The sequence below is a fragment of the Carcharodon carcharias genome, chromosome 13 (assembly GCF_017639515.1).
Source record: "Carcharodon carcharias isolate sCarCar2 chromosome 13, sCarCar2.pri, whole genome shotgun sequence".
In the NCBI taxonomy this organism is placed as follows: domain Eukaryota; kingdom Metazoa; phylum Chordata; class Chondrichthyes; order Lamniformes; family Lamnidae; genus Carcharodon; species Carcharodon carcharias.
This window is the reverse complement of record NC_054479.1, coordinates 115,705,825-115,731,160: the sequence shown is the minus strand read 5'-3', so window position 1 is coordinate 115,731,160 and position 25,336 is coordinate 115,705,825. Positions and strand designations below refer to the sequence as shown.

Genomic DNA, 25,336 nt, shown 5'->3' with positions numbered 1-25,336 from the left:
AAAGGTTATTATTTCTGTAGTTTAGAGTATTATTTGCCTACTTGGTAGTGTTTAGTCGAAGTTGCTTTTAGTTTCTTTATTACAGTAAAAGTCTTAAATATCTTGTTGTGCGATTCCTTGAACTTGGTTACTGGGAATTCAAATCTCTTGTTTAAAGTTACCAGTCTCTGTGGGGGTTGTAACAATGCCATTTGAAGCACTGTACACAGCCATTGCCGTTTTAAAGATGTATTTTATTGTGCCAAAGTGTACAGCACATTTTTTTTCTGAAGATGGACGCAACAGATGAGAAGCACCAAACAAATGCTGAGACAAACAGGCCAAGATGCATTTATGCAGAAAAATAATCAAAGTAGCACAAAATAATTGGAACACAAATGAAAACAAAGGCTTTTATCAGGCAAAACCATTGTTATCCCCCTTTAAAACTACTATTTGTAAATACCAAGACCCAGTACTCCCACACACCCAGGTTAGACAGAAGAGGTGCAAGCAGTAGAGTGAGCCTTGCTCAGAGTTAGAGGATACAGCCATCTTAAATCAGTTAGATGAGGACTCTGCATACCAGCCATTTTCTGGTCCCAAATTGCTGACAGGCACAGATTTGATCTTGAGGTTCAGGGACTGATTTTCCAAACTTTACCTGCCATCAGTAGGCCTCTATTTTGCAGGGAGTATGACTTTATTGTCAGCCTCAAGCAGTTCCAAGTCAGGCATGGGGAAGATGCAGAATAAAGCTTCCTGTGCACTCTCTTAACTTTACATGTTAGCTGCAACCTCAGAAAGGTCTCACAAGTAAGACATTTTTCTTTTGCGCACCTGCCATCTGAACTCTCAGATGCACTTCCATTGAGAGCTCTCTTGCCTTGGGTGGCTCATTTTCAATTATCAGAATACATACAGAGAGCCCCTGCTTTGTCCCAATATTGCAAAGATCCTTTATGCTATGCTTATAAAGGTTTAAGGAGGATAAATGAGGACTTTTAAACCTTGTATTGATACTGGCATGAAGTTATACTATGCTCATCTGTCAAGTCCAAGCAGTTTCTGGTGGCCTCCTTCAATGCACTCAGAAGCCATATCACTGAGCTGCCTCCACAATTGTGCTACTTCTGTGATAATTCATTTGTAGCCACTTTCCATCATGACAGTAAAATGGCAAACTGAGTGAGACAGATTTGAAACCAGAACCCAGAGATGTCAAAGCACTACTGAAATATAATATAACAATGCTCCCTCTAATAAAGGGAATTTTTTTTAAAACTCAGGCATAACAGGTAATTGTAAAGGAAAATAAACCCCTTCTAATGTAATATTCCATCACCTGTAATCTGTACTATTCACGAGAGTCCACGTGTACGTTCGAGTCCCTTTGTCAATATACCTCTGGGGAAACAAGGAAAGGTAATTTATTAACACAGTTCAAAATCACTTGTGGTGTCCTTTACATCATTATATATTTCACACTGTGATTTATAAAGGTATATGTTATTTATATAGCGTCTTTCAAGAGATCAGGATGTCCCAAAACGCTTTACAGCCAATGAAGTACTTCTGAAATGTAAACTCTGTTGAAATGTGGGAACCACACAGCCAACTTGCGTGTAATAAGGTCACACAAATATCAATATCATAATGACCAAATAAACTATTTTTAGTGATGTTAGTGGAGGGATAAATATTGTCCAGGGAACTTGAAGAAATTTCTTGCTCTTCCTCAAGATGGTGGCATGAGGTCTTGAACGTCCATCTGAGAGGGCTGAAGAGGCCTCGACCTGTTTAACATGTTGTCCAAAAGACCACAGGCAGAATTTTCCCCTCAGCGATTTAGGGGCAGGGCCTGCTCGCCGACGCATTAAATGACGTGCAATGACGTTGGGCAGAACCCCCGATGTCATCCCGGTCCACTTAAATTTTCAGGAAGGCAGGGGCGCAGCAAAATCAGCTGTGGGCCCGCCGACCTGTCAATGGCCAATTGAGGCCATTGACAGGATCAATTATAGAATTAAAGGACCTGCCCGTCCAACCTTAAGGTTGGTGGGCAGGCCAGGAGCCCTGGTGGCAAATAGATAAAACATGAAACCTCATCCAGTGGCGGGATTAGGTTTCATGTAGGCTTTTAAAAAATTTAATAAAGTTATTATGTAAATTATGAACACGTCCCACCTCATGTGACATTGTCACATGAGGGGGACAAGTTAGGGATTTTTTTTTCTATTTTTAATATTTTTAAAAGTGTCAGCGATCTCCCTGAGGCAGCACTTTGCCTCAGGGAGTTGTGCGCTCTTTTGTGCGCCTTAATTGGTCTGCCCACGTAAAATGGCAGCGGGGCCCGCTTCTCCAGCGGGAATCAGCTCCCCGCCCACCGGAGATTGAGTCGGTCCCGCCCGACAGGCAGAAAATTCTGCCCCACATCTCTGAAGGAATAGGGGTAATATAGAGATAACTGCAACTAGAACGAATACTTCTTATTAAAATTGTGTTAGTAAAATTGGTATTCATGGCATTTAAACAGCTTTTATTACTGTAATACTTAAATTTTCACCCTCACCTTACAAGAACAAAAAAATAGTTGGTCCCGCAGGAAAATGACTGAACCTATTGGCAGTCTGCGTTAAAAGCACTTCATATGTATAATATTGATGCTGTTTTTGTGCTCACGCTATGGAGGAATAATATATGTCAACAGTCATTTGTGACGCTGCCAGGGATCCTCGTTTCAAAGTTGTCAACAGATAAAGACTGGAAATGATTTCAAAGTGTGCGCAACAAGGAGGACCACCAATTTTCTTCAGTTCATGATTTGAAAAAACTATTATATCTTACAAAAAACCAGTAACATCATCAGTTGCAAGTAAGGTCTAATTTGCCTTTCCTTGCACTTTACAATCATTTGTATGTGATGTTTTGTTCCTTCCCCCTCAGCACTTGAAAATCTGGGCTCTGTAATGTAAAGTAGGCAATCAGTGACTTACTGAAGAGTTAGTAGTGCTGGAAGAATCAATCCTTCAGAAGAGAGGGGAAGGAAGAAAGAAAAACTCTCCACACTGCTAACTGCAGGGTGGCAATATAATTGTTAGCAGCGTTAGAGAGGGTAAGCAAACCTGCCTTAGCACATCTATTTAACACTGACACTCTAGTAATATAAGCTTGTCCTGAGTGCTTGTAGTGAAAGCTGACCCTTTAATAGTGTTGATTTTCTCAAATGAGACTCAGTAAATACTGTAAAACAAAGAACACTTCTTATCCCTTCCTTGAAGCAATTTGCTTATGTTTTTTTAAAAAAAAATGTCAACATAGAGAACAATGAGATAACCAATTAGCAATAGACTGTACCTCATCATAGGATTTGATTAGTGTGTCGAGAGTCCTTTCATCATTTTGTCCTTCTATCATGCTGTGCCGAATCTGGAAGACATAATTTAATAACTTGCAGTTTGGTCCAGTGACTGATATGAGATGAAGCCTCCAAACTGTGATATAACTCTGCCTCAAACAGAGCTCAATGATGCCATTTCTAAAGCAAATTTGACATGTAATCCCACAAAATAGGGGCCATGGACACAGCAGTAAAGCAATAGCACTGTGACAAATAAAGTACAAAGTAGTACCTCCAATAGACCATCTAGAAGAAATATATTGATTAATTTGTAAGTGTAACATCATGAATTGTAGGGGTCTAGGTGCATCATGATGGGCAGGAATTTTTGCTCGGTGGGCGAGTGTGCGCCTGACCTGCTCGAGTGTGAAATGACGCGCATTGACATCAGCCGAGCGTGCCGATGTCAACGCGCGCTCACACAATAGTTCAGTCGGCGGGCACATGCCAGAGCTGGCAGCGTGGCCGCCAACAATCAAAAGGCCTGTTAAGGCCATTAAGTTATCAATTAACGTAAATGTTTCGCTGATCCAACCTTACAGTTGGTGGGCAGGCGAAAAGGCCAAACGGCCTTTGCATTTTTTTTGGAAACCTCATCCACAGGCGGAATGAGGTTTCCAGAAGCAAATAAAAATAAAATTAAAACTTTAATTTTTCATTAATAACATGTCCCTGCTCATGTGACAGGGTCACATGAGGGGGCATGTTTTATTACATTTTTGTTTTCTTTATTTTTTTCTTATATCTCTTCACCTCCCTGAGGCAGCTCCGTGCCTCAGGCAGATCATGCAGCGCTTACTTGGGTGCAGGCTCGAAGTTCACATTTGGCTGGCTCGCACTCCCAAACCCCTCCCGCACAGGCAGCACTGAGCGCTATCACTTGCGTTTCATGGTGGGTGGGCATTAATTGGCCCAACAGCGTGAAATCATGCTGCAGTGCCAGTCATGGGCAGTAGTTGGCTTCCTGGCTGCCTCCATACGCTCCCACTGAGACCACTCACCAAGGGCAAAATTCTGCCCGAGAGATAAATGAATAGATTAAAGACACTTCTTAAAATTAATATCGTCTTAACAAAATAACATGTTCTGGAAAAATACACACATGAATAAAGCTCAAGGTTAGCTGCCATCCAATGTTGTGGATTTTTTCAGTTTCATCCGCCAACTCTTCATCTACCACAAACATTTTTGGCAAAATAAAGGTACTAGCAGTTCGAAATAGTAACATTCAAAGAATGTCATTACAGTTCTAATCAATAGGTTATTTAAAATTTTGTACAGGACACACACTTCCTGTTCACAAAGCTTATTTCCTGTTGTCAAGATTTTAAGCCATGCTTTTCTGCTGACATTTACCACTTAATTTTTTCTCAGTCAAGACTCAACCTCATTGTTTGAGTCCTGGATAGTTCTCTGGAGTCTCTCTTCCAAATTGGTAACCATCTTGTATGTGTAAAAATCCCTGCATTCATCAACCGATAATGGGCAATGGCACAGATAATTTTCTGGGCAGAGGTAAATTAGTGGATGTGAAACTCCCCTTGTATTTTACGGAGTGCTAATCAAGCTTGTTCCTTTATCGTGTCGAGCGTGGTAGTTAGATTATTTGTAAAACATGCATCAATTCGGTTGTAAGTTTTTGGCATATATGCACCTTCAAGAACAGACAGATAACTCAGCCATTACATCCTAGAGGTATCCCATTAACCAGCAATCACTGCTTAAATTTTCCAAGGATGGCACTATTCACCTGTTCAAAGGCCTAAGTGGCTGTAAAAAGGGTACAATTTCATTAAAATTAAAGAAATGTTCTTAAAAAGAAAAATGGGGCACACATATTGCAGTATGTATAGGCAAGCTACCTAACCATTAAATGAAACAATCTCCTAACATCAGGCCAATTGGCACTGAAAGTTTGCCAGCCAGGATCTGTTCATGATTACGCAAACAGGCTGTCATTTTCAATTAGGAGAAGGCAAAGTTTCAAGCAAGCTCATGGCTTGCATTGCACAAAGTGCCACAGAAAAAAAAAACATGCAATTTATATATAAATAAGTGGTTCATAAAGTCAATCCAGGCATTATGGAGTTAAAAGGTTTTACATGGCCACTCACAGTAGCCGCCGGCCAACAAAGATCATTTTACCTCCACTTTAATTTCATTCTCCAGTTCAGCATCTAGAAAATCCAAAGTGACGGGCTCCTGAGATTTAGGATTCTAGACCAAAAGGAATAATCATCAAACAATAAGTGGAAAATACTTTGTGACATAAAGTTCAACATTTGAGCCCAAACCAGTACAGTCACGATTTAATTTTTGTACTCTTCTCAGTAAGGATAGTTAAACAAAAGATTAGCAATAGATAAATCAAAAGATTTGTTTAGGACAACGTTTCTCCAACATCTTATTCTATGTAATATTCAGCTGTAATATGCTACATTTCGGAAGTGTTGGTTGGAGATTAGTGAATTGAATGCAGGTGCTAAATAATATTTCTTCTAAGGCAATGGTTTTAACTTTCCTATTGTGCAAATGCCTTTTGACATTTGGTCTGTTTTAACACCCATAGGCATTACACTATGGAAATTAACTGTTCTCTGGATTAACCTTTATGAAACAAGTAGAACTATTGAATTATAAGAGCAACAACTATCTCCTGCCTTTCCAAAGGTGAAACTGCCTGAATTTAGTTCTATGGTCCAGTACAACAAGTACTGTGCATTCTTGGGAACAGAATGGAGCTGCTCTGTTTAGTTTAATGAGCTGAATATAAATTTTAGAATCTGTCACTCATATCTGTTGGCAATAGCCAATTCTTTACATGAGTCAGGTTCAACGTTCTTCTGTGCCATCATTTTTTTCACAATTTGCAAGAGGTACATCAACACATTTTATTGGTGAGTTTCATTTAATTTATGTCCCAGTAACAGCAATGCTCAAAAAATTAAGCTCTACTAATTATAAGGAATAGTAAGGTCATAAAATTCTTTTTAATTACCCTACTGACGCTGTAGGGAATGATTGTCAGACAGATAGCTTTTCCTCTTTAAACTGATAGAGTGTAGCACCAATAAAATACACAATTTTTTAACAATTTGTTTTGAATTTTACATCAGAAATTGTTTTGGACAGGAACTACATAGAGCTGTAGCATCACGCAGCATAGGCAACCATGAGTAAATTCCAATCACAATTGCCATTAAACTGAGGGCTCAAATCCCTTTTCCTGAGCATTAAAAATGTGTTTGGAGAATTAGTGAGCGAATTATAATTGTAATCTTATAATTTGACTGCAGGCTGCATTCTGGGTGGAAAATAGTTCTTCTTTTGCAAATTCCACCATCATTCAAGTTTGCCATGAAAACCTGAGCTCCCTTATATGTATTTGGTTGGTTTCTCATTGGGTCGCTTCAGTTTGAAGTCGAAGCACTCATTTGGAAGCAAGTAGAAATGGGATTTTTCAATTTCAATACTCAAATCAGCCGAGGATTTTAGAAAGTGCATTGCCCAAGGATTGGAAGCCTATCTGCTCGTCAATGGACAGAGAGATCAAATTGATTCCTTTTCTCAATGCATATCTCATTTTTAATCAGGGTGTTAAAAAAGTAGATGTCATCTCTATGGGACCACTAATCCAAGGTCAGGAAAGAAAAACAAGATTGCAACAATTTGGTCTCTTTTCATCTAACTGAACTGTTTTAAAACTTACCAGCTATCTATTATAAAATGCCAATTGTACATTGGCTTCATAACAGCATCTATCATTACATTCAATATTGTAAATAAAAGTGTATTGGTCAGCAGTGCAGCTTTTATCTGGAGACCAAGGAGCACCTTACTACAGGTGCCCAATGCAGTAGGATTCAATCCTGGCTCTACAGACAGTCCGCAGGCACCTGCTGCATTTCAAAATAGTTCCTCTTGACATAGCAAGAATAGAACTGGAGGTTGTTATGTTTAATCAAAAGAACACAGGAATCACCCATATCAAATAGCAAATCAAACTGAATTAAACGAAGATAGTTTACATGCACAGAAGGCCCCATGACATTACCAACCATGCAGCATGCATCAAGACATTGGTATGAGGAGGTAAGCAGGTCACGTCACATTCCGATACATTTGGCCATGGAAAGAAAAATAAGAGTCAGAGGCAATTATGCAAAATATCTTACACAGCAACAAAATAAAAGTGATGAATTACAGAGGAAGAAACTGCTTTTTATGATGACTTTAAAAAAGCACTGGACTAGTCATTTATAATATGAAAGCATGTGTGTGCAGGGTGAAATAAATCCAGTCAAATAATTTTAGTGGAAACTTTTGAAGAGCAATGTGGATACGCTACCTAAGAGATGACAGGTGGTCCTGCTTTCTTAGACATCTAAATTAGGCCCAGATAGAGCTAGGGTCAACCTAAGAGAGAAATCTGATTCTGCTGAATTCAAAATGACATTCTTTCGGTCCCATGTGGAATCAGGGCACCACGAGGCACCACATAATATTGCAGTTCAGGGCTGATTGTAAGACTGCACATCATTAGTATCGACAACATACTGCTACATTTTAAGTTTAAGTTATTCAGCCGGCTCAGCATACCACAGACTGTCTTGTCAGCTCTATTTTATGACTCTTAATCTCAGCAATAGTTGAGGCCACTGATCAGTTACTCCGAGCACGTGCGTGCTTGAATGTGCATGAGTACAAATGTGTAAACCTCTGCCTTTTCCCGTTCAACAATGATGAGTGTGAGTAGTGCAAATGTGATTGCTTGCTCTCATCACTGTTAAACATGCAGCTGAACTTCCATTGGTTGTGGCCGGAAAAACTTGTAGTCTAAGTATTCAGTTTTTTATGTACCTTTTCTTTAAAAAATCCATCCTTCTCTTGGTCATGTTTACTCCTTTTTTTCGCTGCCCCGCAGGTTATGTTCCACTCATCGGTCGATGAAGGAGGCACACAAGCTGGTCCAATAAGCATCAAATAATGCTTCTACTCTACTTTGAGCACTGTAATTATTACTGATCTCTACTGCAAGAGTATCATAGAGTAATTCAGGACAATAGCAACTCATATTTCCACCAGTTGGCTTCCTGGATTGGAACGATGACACACCTATAGACCTACTGGGCTGGATTTTCAATCACCCATGGGGACGAGGTTGAGCGCAGGTCTGTACTGTGAAAATAGCTCACTTGGATGGTGCATCAATCTCTGTGACACTAGAATTTTTAATGGGAGGCGGTGGGTGGGTGGAGCGGGCACCTCTCATTCTCTAATTAATGCTGTTAAGCTCATTGAAAAATTGATTCTGTTCCTCTTCAAAGTTAATATTGGGAAGAGTGAACTGCCTAGAAACATCAGGACACAGCATTGATTGTGGCTGCTGATGAAAAATCTTGCATAAAAAGGATAGTCAAATGGAGGTGCTCATGAAATGGCACAAAATTGCCATCGCTTCAGCAGAGCTGCTTTAGTGTTTGAGACGTGAGCATTTAGACACTTGTGTTGACCATGAGCCTGTTGGCCCTCTGTGTTCCTACCCACTTCAGGCAATGGCTAGCCCAGTAAAGGCTGCTGTTTGCCTTTTAAAATCACCCTCCATCACAAGGTCCTGTCTGCAGTCCATATCCGAAGCCACTAATTGGGTTATTAGTAGCTGATGGCCTTTCTTGTTAAAAGCCATGTTACATCATTAACACTTACACAATGTGGGGTCAAATCTGGAAATGATCTGTATGACCTTTCTTCAGCTCTAAGAAGGGTCATAGAGACTCGAAACGTTAACTCTGTTTCTCTCTTCACAGATGCAGCCAGATCCTGTTGCATTTTTCCAGCATTTCCTCTTTTTATTTCAGATTTCCAGCATCAGCAGTATTTTGCTTTTATCTGGAAATGATCTGGCTGTCAGGTTCATGGCGCCAGGTTTAAATCTAGCCCACAGTCTCTCAATAAAAACAAATTTTTGCATCCAAAATTGATTCCTTGTTATTCCTTGAAATCTTGTTACCAGGAACTGCTAGAAGAAATGATTTCCCCCTACAATCAGAACAACCTTAATGGCCAGAATTTTCCCGTCGGCGATTTGGGGGTGGGGCCCACTCGCCGATGGGAAAATGACACAGGATGACGTTGGGAGGAACCCTGACGTCATCCCAGTCCATTTAAATTTTTAGGAAGGCAGGGGGACAGCGAAATCAGCTGCTCGCCCGCCGACCTGTCAATGGCCAATTGAGGCCATTGACAGGATCATTAAGTTCATTGAAAGACCTGCCCATCCAACCTTAAGGCTGGCGGGCAGGCCAGGAGCCCCAGCGGGCTTCTGAAAAAAGATAATACCTCGTCCACTGGCGGGGTGAGGTTTCATCTCAGTTTTTTAAAAAGTTTATTGAAGTTTCACTCATATTTATTAACAAGTCCCATCTCGTGTGACAGTGTCACATGAGGGAGACATGTTAATAATGTTTTTCTTTCTCTATTTTTAAAGTTTATTAAATATTCAGTGCTCTCCCTGAGTCAGCACTTAGTCTCAGGGAGCAGTGCGCTTTTTCACACGCATGCGCGAAAGAGTGCATTTTGACAGATGGGGAATCCCTCACCCCCACACAGGAAGCGCTCAGCACTTCCTGTCGGGCAGGCCGCTGGGCGGGCCTTAATTGGTCCGCCCAAGTAAAATGGCGGTCAGCCCCATTTCAGCGGCGGAGTTCGGCAGCCCGCCCGCCAGCCCAACAAGGTCAAAATTCTGGCCAATATGTTGGATGTAAACCCTTGGTTATTTAGCATCTTATTGGAGTGAACTGTATGGCTTTTCATGTCTGGTGAAGTTTAGATGACTTTTTTGCTAATTTTTTGTAACTATGTACTTAAGAGAACCCCCTATGTGAAATTTTGTGTCAGATTTCATTTGCAAAAATTCTGGATTGAAGTTCCAAAGTTTATAAACAGGCAGTCTGATGAAGGATTAAACTTTAAACATTAACCCATTTCTCAGATCCTGCCTGATCAGCTGTGCACTTGCAGAATTCACTAATTTTATTATTCACATCTAAAATTCATCTAAAATCTTACAGAACAAAACCTCATGCTTGTGCAGGATATATCCATGGCAATAATCGCAGTAAAAGATCCATGTTTTATTTCCCATTTTAGAGAATTGAGAGTGCACCTTTTGTGCAGATCAACTCGGGCTAATTGCATTAGCATATGATAGTGGAAAAAATGGTCACGAGATTAAGTTGGGAAGTATATTATTTGGGTAGCATATAAGGAAACACTACTTTGATGGTGGTTGTTTATTGTATAGGCACGTAGCTTAGACATTTTCTGGAAAAATATTGGGTAAATATTTTGAAGAGAAACATAATGAGACACAATTGTTAACAGTTGGCCAGCCAATCAGGTGGCCCGATGTTCTTACAATTTGTCCTTCCGGTAGCTGAGATTATTTTATTTCTCGGTTGTTTTGAATACAGGCATAAATTTTGATATAAAAATTTGATCTTGAAAACTGGAATCCGAAATTTGTGTCAGCGAAATTGCAGAATACTGGGTCAGAAATTTCAGGGAATAGCATTAAAATCAAAGTGGGAAACTGTATTTCTTAGTTAATGCAAGTGTTTGTTAAAGATTCCTAAGTACTGTGAGTTAAATGGCACTATTTTGTGATGCAATATTGCCAATAGTTTTCAAATTCCCCAGTTTCTTCCACTGTACTTCAACTTATCGATGATAACTTACCAAAAATCTTATTACAGGCAGAAAGCTTACAATGGCTATTCTCCACAATATACTCTTGCAAATTTTTCAAAGGAATTGCTAAAAAAAAGAAGCCTATAAAAGCAGCACATCATACACAAACAAAATCAATGGCCTCCAAAGAGATGCCACTTTAAATGGAGGAGCAAAAGAATTCAAAGTATTTCAGAGAGCAACGCATGAAGTCTGGAAAAAGGGGAATTTTTTCCTTACACACTTAGTTCTTTCAAATGTAGTTTGCATTAGTTTCATGCAAATACTTTGAATGAAAATAATAATGGCATAGCAATGAATGTCTGATAATGACATATTAATACAAAACCTAAAAACATAATTTTTCACAGATGTATTTCCTATATTTCACAGTGCGTATAGTTGTAAACAAGTTAAAGTTGGCCTGAAAAGACAGTGTGCAGAATCCTTAATTAACTTATATGCATTGAACAGAAGAACAGTTAAGTCATACTGACATTGATGCTATTCATTTTTCTGAACCATCAGATGTTATGTATGCAGACTTTAAAAATAATGTATTAAATAATATTCAGAAGGAAAACAAAATCATTTGTCAGATTAGAATCCTTAATAGCTATTAGGGATGAGCAAATCAGTTCAATTCTGACTCCTGAGTTTATATCTGTTTTTTACCATACCAATCTGCACTGCAAAGCCTTTGGGAAGTTATCATTTGTGCTGCTCTAATTTTACCATATTTCACCAGTTCACTTTAAATTATCTGTGTCCTTGGGACAATCTCTTTGGCCCTGTGTGGTCATGAGGCAGCGTGCTGTGTTACAGAGTGCTGCTGGGAGCACCTTATTGGAACAGGGCCATATGGAGGAGTTGGGAAATGTAGTTCAATTACTTGTCCACGGGGAGGAAAGGTTAAGTTACACACTGTCCATAAACTATTTCAAAAATGGCATTGGCAGAAATGCAGCACACAGGCTATCTACCAATCCTGTTCATTGGGAGGATTCATGGGTCAGAATTACGTCAAGTGTGGAATTAAATGACTCCAGATGATAGAGATGAGAACCAAGAACATCTTAATGCATTTGACAAACCATGCTGGTGCTTTGTCCTCATATTTCCACAGCTCAGTTTATGCTTGCTACGCTCACAATTTGTAGAGAAAAATTCAAATCTAAGTGTCAGGTTAAAGTGTCATTAGCTTCTGAAAGCAGCAATTAACTATGTTATTGCTGACTATAATTATAAAAGCATCTGTGATTTTGTTATTATTCAGACTAGATTTTTACCAGGAGAGAAGTTTAGATCTATGACATTGAAGTCCAATTACAAAACAAACTCTGAATCAACTGAATCTAGATTATTTTGGATCTCCGCTATTGCTCATCCTGAGCAGTGTTTATCTGTAAATCAACAAATGTCACCTGCTAGTTGGTACTAAAACTTATTTTGCAATGTTCACCGAACAAGAGTTAGATTCTGGACAAAAAAATTTACTTGACCCAAAAAGCCATGTATTTTTACTTAGTGATAAACGCACTTATATAATCATCTGTTATTTATCACACATTGAACTAAAATGGATGAACTGCATTGGCTTTTCCAAAGAGATTCCCGTTAATCAGCATTGTGAATTCCCTGAGTGACTGTACTATTCTATTCAAACACACCATAGAGAAAACAGCCAAGACACATTCATATTGACTTCTACTTGAGACACATTGAATGACTTTGAGATTATATTCATTACTAAAAACTTCTTTTTCTAAAAGTTGTTTATGATGGGTTCGGAAATTAAATCTCTGAAGGAATAGTCTACAGCACAAAACAAGCTGTTCACAGTTATGTCACCATCCATGAAAGTGTACTCTAATCATCAAAGAAATGCAGTGACCACATGCAGTGTCTGTAATAAATAGGACAATCTGTCAAATACAAAACTTACCATTTTGCTGCATTCAAATCTTCAAGTTGGCCACAGTGATCCTAAGTGTTAGATTTATCTTTCATATTTAGCAGCCATCATTAGAAGACAACAGCACTACTCAAAAAGTTATCATGGAACTAGTCAAGCTCCTTTGGCAATGGATTAGTTATCGGCTAAGCAAGTAGAATGCATGCTTCGGGATACTTTTTGTAGCTGGACCCAAAGGTAGGCACTTAAAAATAAGCTTGCCAAAGCTCCTTCCAAAAGCTTCAATACTGGCAGCTTTGCAGCACCAAGGCCACTTTCAACTACATTACCTGTGTATCAGGGCGTCTCTGTCTTAAATTAATCTTTGGGATCTCTACACCAATTGACTAAGATAATAAGAAAGTAAGGTTTTTAGGTTAACATGACAACCATCAGTATGAAATGTATTATGATTAAAATGGTACACTAATGAGCTGGATATCAAATCATGTTATTTCAGGTAGGAAATGAATCAGGATATATACAGCAATGGTCTTGAATTTTAAATAGAACTTGCAGCATGCAATTCAGATGCCAAGACTATAATTTTATCCTCTGAAATCGTGTATCAATGATTAACCACTTTTACTGCTAATTTGAACAGCTATTTGTATAGCTGGAGAATGATCAATTTACACTTAACCAAGTTTTTCTTTAAAATATACTTGTGGTTTCAGCATACTTCTGTGGAGATCTGGGTTCGAATGCAAACTTAGCCTGAGATTTGAAATCCCTGGTCTGGGAATCTGGTGATAAAATCCTAAAGCTGACAAGTCAAGAAACTCCCTCAGCGGTTACAAAGAACGAGTCTAAAAGTCACTGACAATTCCACCAGATATCCTGGATCCAGAACCCACCAGAATCTAACATTCATGAGGGTATAAGTTTTGAAGACAAATCTTTACTCCACCATCATCTGGCCTCACAGTACATTTTAAAATAAATCTGTTCATTCTTACAATGTAATAAAGGTTGAAATTTGGACCTGGCTGCACACATTTTATGGGCATTAAATTGGCACAATGAGATCTAATTTCACGGGCTAGTGTGCTATGTTCCAAGGTCGCCTTAAAAGCGTCCAACCCAAAATTGGATTGGGCTATTTTTCTGATGTTAAGGGAGATGACTTAAAAACTGGCCATTGGCCTCTAGCATATATTATGAGAGGTTTAACACTTGTTTACTGACCCCTCTGTGAAATGGGTTGTTCAAGTTTTACAGGCAACTCCGAAGAGTGAAGTAAATTGTTTTTTTTTTAAATCATGAGGAGCCAAGAATTACTCCTCCTGGCAGCACTACTAACGGTTAATCCCAGCATTGATCAATGCCTCCCTCATTGTTTCCCCCGCCCCCCCAAATACAGCCCATCCATCCCCTCCTGAAATTTACCTGTAGACTACTACTGGTAAGGCAAATGGCCCAAAATTTCCTTTAGGTTTAGTTTGAGAATAAAATATATATTAAATAAACATAATTCAGGGACTTAAGACTGAATTGTTGACAAGCAACATACAAATATTTTCAAGCCATCTCTAGACCACAGGCCTTCTCCACTGTTGTTAGTAATTAGGTTTTCACTTCCTCGATATTGTGCAGGGAGGAGAGTTCATTCCTCTTCATTTTCTTGAGCTTCCCTTCAAATATTGTCTTCAAAAATAAGTAGTAATAATTTTGCGAAATGTAACAAAATGTAACTTCAAAGAAAAGCATTCTTTCATCCCCAGCTCATCACAAATTCAGGTGTTTTAACAGAAAATTTTAGAAAAATATCCAGGCCCTTATCTTTATTTTTGGTCAATCACAGACCCCAAATATTAGCTCCAATATGAGCATCAAAGCAAACCTTTCATGCAACCAGACTATTTGATAAAGTTAGTGATGCTAGCTGGTGCTGAGAGGGATTGGATCAGAGATAGATTACGATTGGCTCTGCTCTGTATTTGTGCTGTATATTTGATATGCAGCTAGTGTTACTTTTAGAACTATGAGTCTTTATACAGAAACATTGAAAATGATGAAGCAAGGAAGTGACTACAGTGTGATGTGAAGACTACAAAAGATCTGCATCATGTTAAAAAATTTAATTTATTCTTATCAATTACTCTAATTTTAAGGATTAGCTTTTTAAAACAAAAGGTTTACTCTACATCAAATGCCATCTATTCTACCTGCATTTCTAACAATTAGCTCTATTGCGTATATACTTATGCACACAAATACAAACACCCACACACAAATCTAAATATGTATAAATATAAAAATATACAGTAAATACATATGACATTTTAGAAATGGAAAAATCAGGAAAACTAATTCTGTTTGTCAAATTTGGTATAACAAAATTAATGTAAGCTTGTATGATGACAGCCCAGGCATCCATTACTCTTGTTGAAACAGCTGCACCCCATAGAAAACATTACTTGATTGACAGCTCTGGCTCTCTGATCTCTGCTGTCAACTTCACTAATGTTTATTTACACAAGGTTAAGTGGTTTCAAGCATTTGTGATTTGTCATTAATTCTTTGAAGGGCCTGGATAATTAATATTCTTATTGCCTTAGTGATTTTTTTAGCCTAATGGAAAGTAATGAATGAATGACTTTTTAGAAGTTTTTTTTGACACATCCTAGTGTCACTATAGGGTTCATTGGTTATATACAGTGTAATGGGTCAATGGGCACGGAAGTATCACAATTTGGCATGTGGGCCATTAGGGGCCATGGGGGTGGGTGGAATGCCACAGCTTGACATAGCGGGCATTAGGAGGACTTTTTGAACTCAATTTTTAAAAGGTCTCCCTCATGCAGACTAGGGTTCATGACTCTTCTGAGGGATCGTGAACCACAACTCTTTAAAAACCTGGCCCAGCGCCATGAAAATTATGGAGGAGTAGGACACGCCCATCTCCACAATGGAGCCCGCCACTAGGTTGGGAGTGCCAGCTGTGGGCTTTTGACAGGAAGCAGCCTGTACCCTTTAAAATTAGACAGCATGGGAATGCAGTCAGGGATCACAGAATCGGGACCTACCCACAATTTTTAAATGTTTCCCGAGTCATCCTGACTCAGTGAAAATTCAGTCGATAACATTCTTACCTGCAGCACCACCCCAAAACCCCCAGGCTCCTCCTTTAGCCTGATCCTCAAACCTAATGCAACTGGCTGATTGATAGAAATAATGGAACCTGAGCCTGGAGACACTATGCTCGTCCTCCTCCCCACCTCATGCAATTTGATGAGGTGGGATTGCAAAAGCCAAGGATTGGTGGATTAATGTATAAATAAATTCTTTGGAAATCTATAATATATTTGAATCTACACCTTGAAAGTGTAGGAACTATCAGCTAATAACAGGATTTGAAATTTGCCTGGAAAAGGCAGCTTCACATTGTTGGAAAAATTTAACTTTAGTAGACTTTATGAATTGGGTGTCTATAAAATGCATTTAAGGCATTGGAACACATCATTTCTTTAGAAGATATTGCTATCTTTCTGAGCAACAGTCAATTTGTATTAATCAAATGTATCTGTAGATTAAGCATTTTGAAGTACTATAAATCTACGAGGCTCAGACATTGGTACTTATTATCTGCAGGTCTGATGCATTGCCCTTTCTGTGGGGTCATGAGTATTTCAGTTTGCATTACTGGTTCTTAATTTTGACTGGGTATCTGTTGCAAATGCTAATTAGCATATTTTCACATTTCTAAACATCTTTAAAATTTGCAAGGACCAAAACTGTCATTTCAATTATTTGAATATATAGTACAAATGTATTTCTGCTCCAAAGATTGTATTATTTGGAATGATTGAATATAACTTTAAATAGGGGCCTTTGTTAACTGTGCTCATCAACAGTGAGACTGTGTCTTAAACCCTGTCATAGTGCAGTCGATTAAGATCAGCTGCTTGTATAAACTCTGAAAATTTAGTATAAATATAGTCAGTGTGTGTGCTGTCTTGGCAAGATGCCCTAGATCTTGTTTATACTGACAGAAACAGCTCAAATTCAATGTTAAATATAGTACTCATTGAACCTGAATTGAACTGCACTTTAATTCATCACAAATCAGATTCAGCTTAAATAGTAAAAGCATAATGTAAATAAAAAATGTATTTTACTTTAAGAGGACATGAATAAATACTTGGCTATTGCCTAATTACTAAATATTTGGCAAACATCTAATTAAAATTTAATAGTCACTATTGACATATTTCAAATTACTTCATTGTTTAATGATTACATGAGTGGTAAGAGCAGTGGGCTTCATACACAAAATGTATTTACAATGCACCAATCTAATTATTATTACTTTGTTACAAACAAAGAGAATAAGTTATGGGCGCCTACATTATACATTAGTGCAGCTGCCAAGATGCTCAAATTACTTATCAACAGAATCACCATAGATGATGGGTCCTTATAGAATAATCCATTTCTCATGTTTTAATGGAAAGTATTTTGTAGTAGCTGTTTGAAGGAACATTGACTGTGGAGAGTTTTATTTTAAGGTCATGTGAGATGGTTCTTCTGTAGCACCTTGCCTGTGCTCTTGATACGGAAGTGTGAAAATGGGGATAGGAGAAGATGAAAAAAAAATACATGATGAGAAGGAAGACACAATGCCTGAAATCTCTAGCATTCTGACAAAAATTCAAGGCTGTGTTCAGCTTGCCTAGGGCTTAGATTGATATATTTTAATCTGTGTACTGTATTAAAATGTATGAGAAATCTCCAGCAGCCTTGATAGGGGAGTTTGGAGGTGAGAGTTGTGTTACAACTGGCACAGTTTGGGATAAATGTGGCAGTAGAAGTAGCCTTGACAGTTTAATTTCTGTGAGATTGAAAGGGATTCTGTTGCTCTGGTAACAGTTACGTGGGGAATGCAATACCGATAAACCCACAATGTCGCAAGTATGGCCTGATGAAAAACAATTCCATAATTTAGAAGCCACATAAGTATTCTAAACTGCAACTATCCAAAGATTTATTGGCTACCTGAGCTCAGCAAAACAAAGCCAGAAAACCAGGTGAAATTATGGTTGGTTGCAGAAGCCACAAAGAGGACTGTCTAGTTAGTCAGCCAATACACAACAGAATTTAAAGACAGAATTCCCTTCACCACACATCTAAATTTGTTTGGTAGTCATGAGTTGAGCGCCCCAAGATTAAACCCTTGGTAATGAATGTGGGGAATGATGGTATAGAGGGGACTTATCCTTCGCTTGCTCCATCATTTGTTGGGATCTTACCAAATTGGCCCTTCACTGAGGTTCAGAGACAAGTCTGTGCATGGAGGAGAATTGGGGGCAAAACAAAGTGGCAGGGGTGGTGGGGGGCGATGGCGACATATAACATGCTCCAACTAAAGCAAATTAACTTAGGAATTTAATTCTGAAAGAGCACAGAAGCCTCATTTCAATATTTAAATAAGACCAGTACTCAATTTAGGTAGCTACCGGTCCAGCTAAGTGTAAGGTTCCAATCAACTGGGAAGGGGCCTGAATGTACTTGTACAAAAGGCACAAGCCTCTGCACTGTTAAACTGGATATTGTTGCATTGAATTTAGGCCTATGAAATGGGTGCAATCATGTTAAGTATAGATCCATTTCTCAGTACAAGCAATTTGTATCAACCTTTTTTGAAGGCTTCCATTTCAGAAGATCAGAAAATATGGGAGTGCAGCATAAAATGAATCAGTTTCTATAAGTGACTGATTCCATGAAGTTTACTTTCTAACTCGGGGTGTGTTTTCCTCTTGTATTGTCTCTTCCTGCCTCTTATCATGGCACTTCCTTTCTCATTATTTTTTTTATTTTAGTCACTGACATTTCCTTCAGTGTTTAGTTTTGACTCAATATGGTCTTTCAGGCAGTTATGGTTTTCCTTCTAATTCTTTCCGGGTAGCAATTTTTCACATGTTAATCTAAGCTGTGTATATTTTACTTGTCTTCCCTCAGCAGGAGATCGTTCTCTTGTACCACTATCAGATCAGTGGGATCTAATGATGGAGCATCTGATCTTTTAATCTTAGCTCCAATAGCTTTGAGAGATCAGAAAAGCCTTGGAACAACAAGTCACTTTGGGCTTCCAAGTTCTACTTCTTGTGAAGATGTTCCTACATGCTGCTTAATCTGTTGCAAATTCTGGATGCAGAGTGAAGCTCCTTCAGCTCTAATAACAGCATCTCAGAATAGCAGCTTTGCTGGCCTTCCCATTTCAGACACTCATCTTCCTTGTTGCCCATGCCCAGATTGCCAATGCCTGTTAAATTAAGGGTAGTGTCATTCTGCAGGCCCAAGCCCAAACTAACTGCATTTCTGCAAAATCCTCACAGCCTGCACAGATTTGAATATAGCCCTCAGAGGTGAGCTCTAACCTATTGCTACTACCAAATAATAAATCACAAAGATACATAGCCATTAGAGTGAATTGCTAGGGAAAGTACTGTAAGATGTTGGTCTCTGTTCCTGCCATTTTTGTGGTGTTAATTGCTCCTAATAAAATGAATCTGAATTCTAATTTTTGTATGTTTTACTCCTGCCTCTTTCTTTGTATAGATACTGCTCAAGGGCACAACAGTCCTTTAATTAAATTGTGGTCCTGACAAGATGCATGATAATTGGTGATTGCATTCATGAAGCGACATGTCCTTGCTGACAGTTGTGAGAAGAACACAGGCCTGCATGTCTCACTGGGAGTAAGAAATGTTTCTAGTTTTTTGACATGCAGGAATGCCTAGGACAATATTTTTTAAAAATATTAAGATCAATTAAGGAAGGTTTATTCTGGATAAAAATGATGCACTCAATTTGGAAATCAATTCCATGATTAATGATATAATGGAGAGGCAGAGACAGCATCAGTAAATACTCACTTACATTTGTGTAGAAAAACCAAACAACTCCCCCTTCTGCAGGGGAGGTGGCTGAAAGGGCAAATTTGTTTTAAAAATATGTGTTTTCTTGTCACAGATGGTAAACATAATGTTAGTTTTCTTTCACTATATAAAAAAATGCCAGCAGATCTCAACGTGCCAATTGAGAGATAGGCCCAAGACCTCCCCAACTGTTGGTGCAAGTCCATGAATATGAATCTAACTAATGAAATGCAAATAATGGTTTCCTATTACCCAAGTACCAATGTCTGATTTCAATCAAAGAAATGAGATTTTTAATTTATTAGTTACCCACGTGATGTGAATTGTTTCCTAACCTGGCAAATTTCAATCCCTAACTGCTACAACTCAGTCGGGAAAAGGAACAGTTCTAATACATCTTAAACACACTCGCAAACGCTCACCTCCTTGTATGATATCATATGAATAATTTTAGATCTAAGAAGCACTTTCTAGTAAAAAAAAAGATTGAAGCTCTGAAGTCAGTGTATAATTTTGGTTAGCTTGAGCTAATGTTAGTTTACTAGTTAATCAAAGACAGTTGATGCATCAGCTGCCTTTGCTGGGTACCTTATCCTCAGATGAGAGTTCCTTTAGCAGTCTTTCTGCCATGCAGCATCATAAGCAAACTGGCAAAATTGTAAAAACTCATCAGCAAGGGGATTTTGTTAAAGGTGTGCAAACTGGCCTGGTTAAAATTTTGGTAAATGATGCCACTTCTGTCAAGTTTAAAATTAATTTTCCTCAACCCTTTGCAGTTAGGCTCAAACAGAGAGATAAAAAAAAGCTTACTGATGTTCAATACTGCTAATTTTTAAAATAAAGAAAAAACCTTTTTTTCCCATCATTGTGAACTTGCACCAAATTGAAACTTACAGAATTGGCTTATCATCCACATACCACTATACTTTGCCTACGTCACTTGCAGAGTTCGTATTGTTATTATATAGCCTTGTTTACATGATAGGTTTAATTTAATATCTATAATATATTGTTAGGATTCATTGGAAATAAGAGTCAGTTATAAACAAGTATTGCATGAATTTATCAAATGGGATGGAATATATCCAATATGCAAGTGGCAAGTGGTGTATTGATATCGGCTACTTATACATAATGCAGTTAGATTCATAATTAATTTAGCTCGCTCTATTGGTCATCCTAATGGAGCATAAGTACATTACTGCTTCCAAAATTTCTCTGAGGACCAAACCAGTTTAATGTGCTATCTTACAGCTGCTGCATTAAGATGATTTGGCATATGAAGGACCAACTCAAGGTGAATGTGTAGATTTGCTCATTCTTTTCTTCTCGCCCATTAATCGATACTTAAATGTTCAAAACAATGATCTGAATGCTGTCGATCTAAATCCAAATATCCTACAGGGTCCCAGATTCTTACATTAATTTTTTTCACAGTTATGATATAGAAATGAATTAAACCCCCCACCCCCCACAGCCATCATCACCCCAAAGTGCCTTACACAAAATGTAACAAAACTTTCTCTTCTTGCAGTTCTATTACAATCAATGACCATAATTTGGGCAGCTCTTATGTTAGAACAATACCATATTGTGTTTCAAGCAAAACCCCTCAATCACAGTTACACAATAAAACAATTCTGATCTTAATTCATTTTAAATGTTGAGTGGTGAAGATCTCATTCTAATCGGAGGCGAAGGAAGAAAATCAATAAGTAAATGGGATGCTGCATTTTGGGAATTCCTAGGATACCCAGTTTTAATGATTTCAACAGAAGTCAGTGGTTTTCTTTCTAATAGCTCAAGATAGTAGGTCTCCATGCATTAAACATTAGAATGCATAAAAATTTTATTTAACTTACCTTAGGCTGGAGATTTGGATGAAGCAATACGTAGCCATTAGGGTCAATTGCAAAATAATAACCATTAGGCCCAAGCTGTTATAATACATAAAAAAGGGAGTTTAATAATTCAACGTCATGCTTTAAATCCAAAATGAAAGAAAATATTTAAATGATTTCAATATTATTCAAAATAATGTACATGGTCTCCGTTTTATTTAAAGATTGTGATAACATTAAAATACGATTTTCTAATTTTCTAACATTGAATGATTTTACATTTTCAGAAGGTTACGGCTACACACCTTGGAGTTTAGCTCTTTTTTACACCACTACATTGTAACAGTAATTATGTACAATTACATGTTAAAGGCAAAGGGATTAGAACACATTCAGCATCTAAGGGGATGAGCCAACTCTGAATCAACAGTAAATCCATGAAAGATTTTGTATAATTTTTAACTCAAGTCTGTGTCAATTCTTTTGTTAAGCTACTTCATTTGTTCATGAAACAACTTAATGATGTAATCTAACATTGAAGATAAAGCAGTGACATTTTCTTCATCAGCATCGGCTACATAAGTCTTTGGACATTGCTTTGGACAATATTACCCCGAATGTAGAAGTGAAAAATACAGATAACACAATCAAGACAGAGTGGGAAGGATAATGGACAAATGGAGAAGACGCCACAATATGCTTTGTGGAAAACAATGATTCGGAGAAGTAGGGCTGAATGGTGTACACATGGTGAAAATAAATGAACATATGGGATTTCTAAACAATACTTACAGTGTAACGTGGTGTGAGTCTCTGCACATCCGCAAGAGACACATCAATGCCCATCACTCCAAGAATCAATTGATTCTGAGAAATAAAATAAACCATATCTTTCAAAAATGTACATATTTACCACAATACTTTCATATTCAGCTTATTTTGTGTAAAACTATTGAGCAACAGCTGGGCAGGTGAGGTGGAGCCAGGCAGTGCCTTTTCACTAAGTGTCAGCATGAACTCGCCAGTCTGTGCCAGGTCCTGGGAGCTACATTCTTCCTTTTATTAAAACCTATCTAGTATCGCTCTGTTATGCTGAGGAAGACATTAACATCACAGTATTAATGCTACTCGGGTTTCAGGAGGAGCTATATTACTGTCATGTTATCCCATAAAACACAAAGTAAAACATTTCATGCTTCATTTTTTTCTTGTGCTATTGAAATGGGACATTTTATTAAATTAAAGTTTTTATAAATAAGAAAGTCATTGTTACATTTTACATTCCCATTCTCTTTCTCTTCGTTTTTTAATTTCAGCTTTGTTTTTGATAATTTCTAATTAATATAACCTACTCTAATTTTTCCAATATCTCTTCATTGAAATATCTCACTTATTGCTCTACTCATTTCACCATCAATTGGCAGAAGAAATACTTAGTAAGACAATTTTTCAGCCATACCGAGCACAGACACAGGCCAGAATTTCCCCCTTGTCGGGCGGGCTGGGCTGGGGCTGGCGGGAAGCTGACTGCTGCCCGCGATCGGCTCCACTCCGCGACTGCGAACAGTAGCGCTACCTGTGCGGGTGGGGGTGGGACGGAGAGTGGGCCTGGCGCGTATGCGCGCGAAAGAGCGCTTCAATCAAGACTGAAGCCCTTTTTAAAAAAATTAATATAGACAGTAAAAATTTTATAAAATGTGTCCCCTCATGTGATTCTGTCACATGAGCTGGGACATGTTTTTAATTCAAAAATAACGTTTTTATTTAATGTTTATTTGCTTTAGGAAACCTCATCCCACTCGCCGAGCATAACATTCTGCCCATAAACACTGGCCACTGCCAGATCATAAAAGACCAACCACTGAGACAATATTTACTGTCAGACAGGAGCTACTGCTCAACAGATTCTATTATTGGTGACCCTAGATGCATCTGGGTGATGCAAGGTATTATATTAGTCCAATAAGTGCCCCCACCAGCAATTAAATACTGAATAGATAGATACATGAGCCTTGAAAATCTGGAGCCATTTTGGCAGTGTTCGACTGTTAGTCCACTAGGAGGTGACTAAAATGGCAGCATACTCTGCCAGTACATGGTTACCCCATCAATGCCAGAGAGTGGGGTTACAGAGAAAGATGGGGTTGCAGGACAGCAGCAAGGCGTTCAGAAGGGCAACATTCCTGCGTCCTGAAATTCAATCAAGTCATGATGCAACAGGCGGAGGATTTCTCACATACATTTCTAAGCAGCCTCCTTACAGCAATACACATGAGATATTTTATCTCTAAGTGTCACAGGGGAGGTTTGATGTAATGACCTTTCAGTTGAAGATAATAAGTGAGACTATTGTAAGGATGTTGGGGAAGACCAGGAAGATGAACTGCCCAGAAGTCAGTGACTGTAACACTGAGATCTCTACAGCCTTCATCGTCCGTGGGCATCATTTCCAAAAACAAAATCTATAATGCTAAGACTCTGCATTTGAAGAATTAATTCCTGCCATAAAGTTCAAAGGCTCCAAGTTGGTCTTTCAAACAGCGCAGATCAATGCACATATTTAAGATTTTGCTATAAATGGCAAATGGAATAAATCTATTCCAGTAATTGAGAGAATTTCTGGGCAGGATTTGAACCCGACCTGTTCGGGCGTAAAATGGCGTGTGATGACGTTGGGCAAACATCCCGCCATCGTCGTGCACTCACTTGATATTGCGGTCGGCAGGTGCGTGCAAGAGTCAGCTGTGCGCCCGCCGACAATTAAGAGGCCTATTAAGGTTGGCGGGCAGGCAAATCGGCCAGGCGGCGTTTGGATTTGTCATGAAACCTCATCCACGGGTGGGACAGGGTTTCCAACATAATTAGAAAAAAAATAAAAAATTTTTACACATCATTTTTAATATGTCCCTGTTCATGTGACTGAGTCATATGTGGGGACATGTTTCTCTCATTTTTAAAATCTGTATTTCTGTTTCTACAAATCTACAGCTCCCTGAGGCAGGAGTTTCAGTGCACACTCCCCCACGCACGCGCAGACTTCTGCGCTCGCACACCTTCCGCCCCCATCCTGGCAGCGCTGAGCTCCTTGGTGTGCCTTTCACACTGTCTGGTCATTAGTTGGCCAGCCAGCGCGAAATTGTGGTTGGGGCTGACCATTTTCCAGCCGCTCCCAGCCCCATCCACCGCGCCCCACCCAGCGGCCGGAAAATCCTGCCCTCTATCTTTTATCATAGGATTGCCATCCCCCAGTGCAGTGTTAAGTATAATTCACAGCAGAGAGTTACAGTTTTGATACGGTATCATTCCCAGATATATTTTAGAAGATTGGATTGAAAGTTCATATGAGCTAAGTACAATATATGTATACATCATCCAATAATAACACACTAAACTCGCACTGGACAACATACCTGGTTTCCACTAGCATCTTTAGTCAAGTTGAAGACGGGCAGTGTTCCTGTGATAACAAGACCGAGTTCCTATTGTAACGGTAAAATGACAGGCACATATAGACAGACACAAATACAAGACACACATAGATGCACATAGAAAC

General features: G+C 38.6%; 1 protein-coding gene across 1 annotated transcript in view; it reads right to left on the bottom strand.

Moving 5' to 3' along the window:
- Positions 1 to 25,336, bottom strand: part of LOC121285595 (voltage-dependent calcium channel subunit alpha-2/delta-1) — a 711,948-nt gene that overhangs the window by 100,532 nt on the left and 586,080 nt on the right. The window contains exons 16-21 of the mRNA XM_041202183.1: positions 25,194 to 25,262; positions 22,576 to 22,650; positions 21,805 to 21,879; positions 5,525 to 5,596; positions 3,337 to 3,408; positions 1,325 to 1,386 (exon numbers count right to left, since the gene is read on the bottom strand). Coding sequence (XP_041058117.1) covers positions 1,325 to 1,386; positions 3,337 to 3,408; positions 5,525 to 5,596; positions 21,805 to 21,879; positions 22,576 to 22,650; positions 25,194 to 25,262 — 425 coding nt within the window. The remainder of the gene's footprint in view (positions 1 to 1,324; positions 1,387 to 3,336; positions 3,409 to 5,524; positions 5,597 to 21,804; positions 21,880 to 22,575; positions 22,651 to 25,193; positions 25,263 to 25,336) is intronic.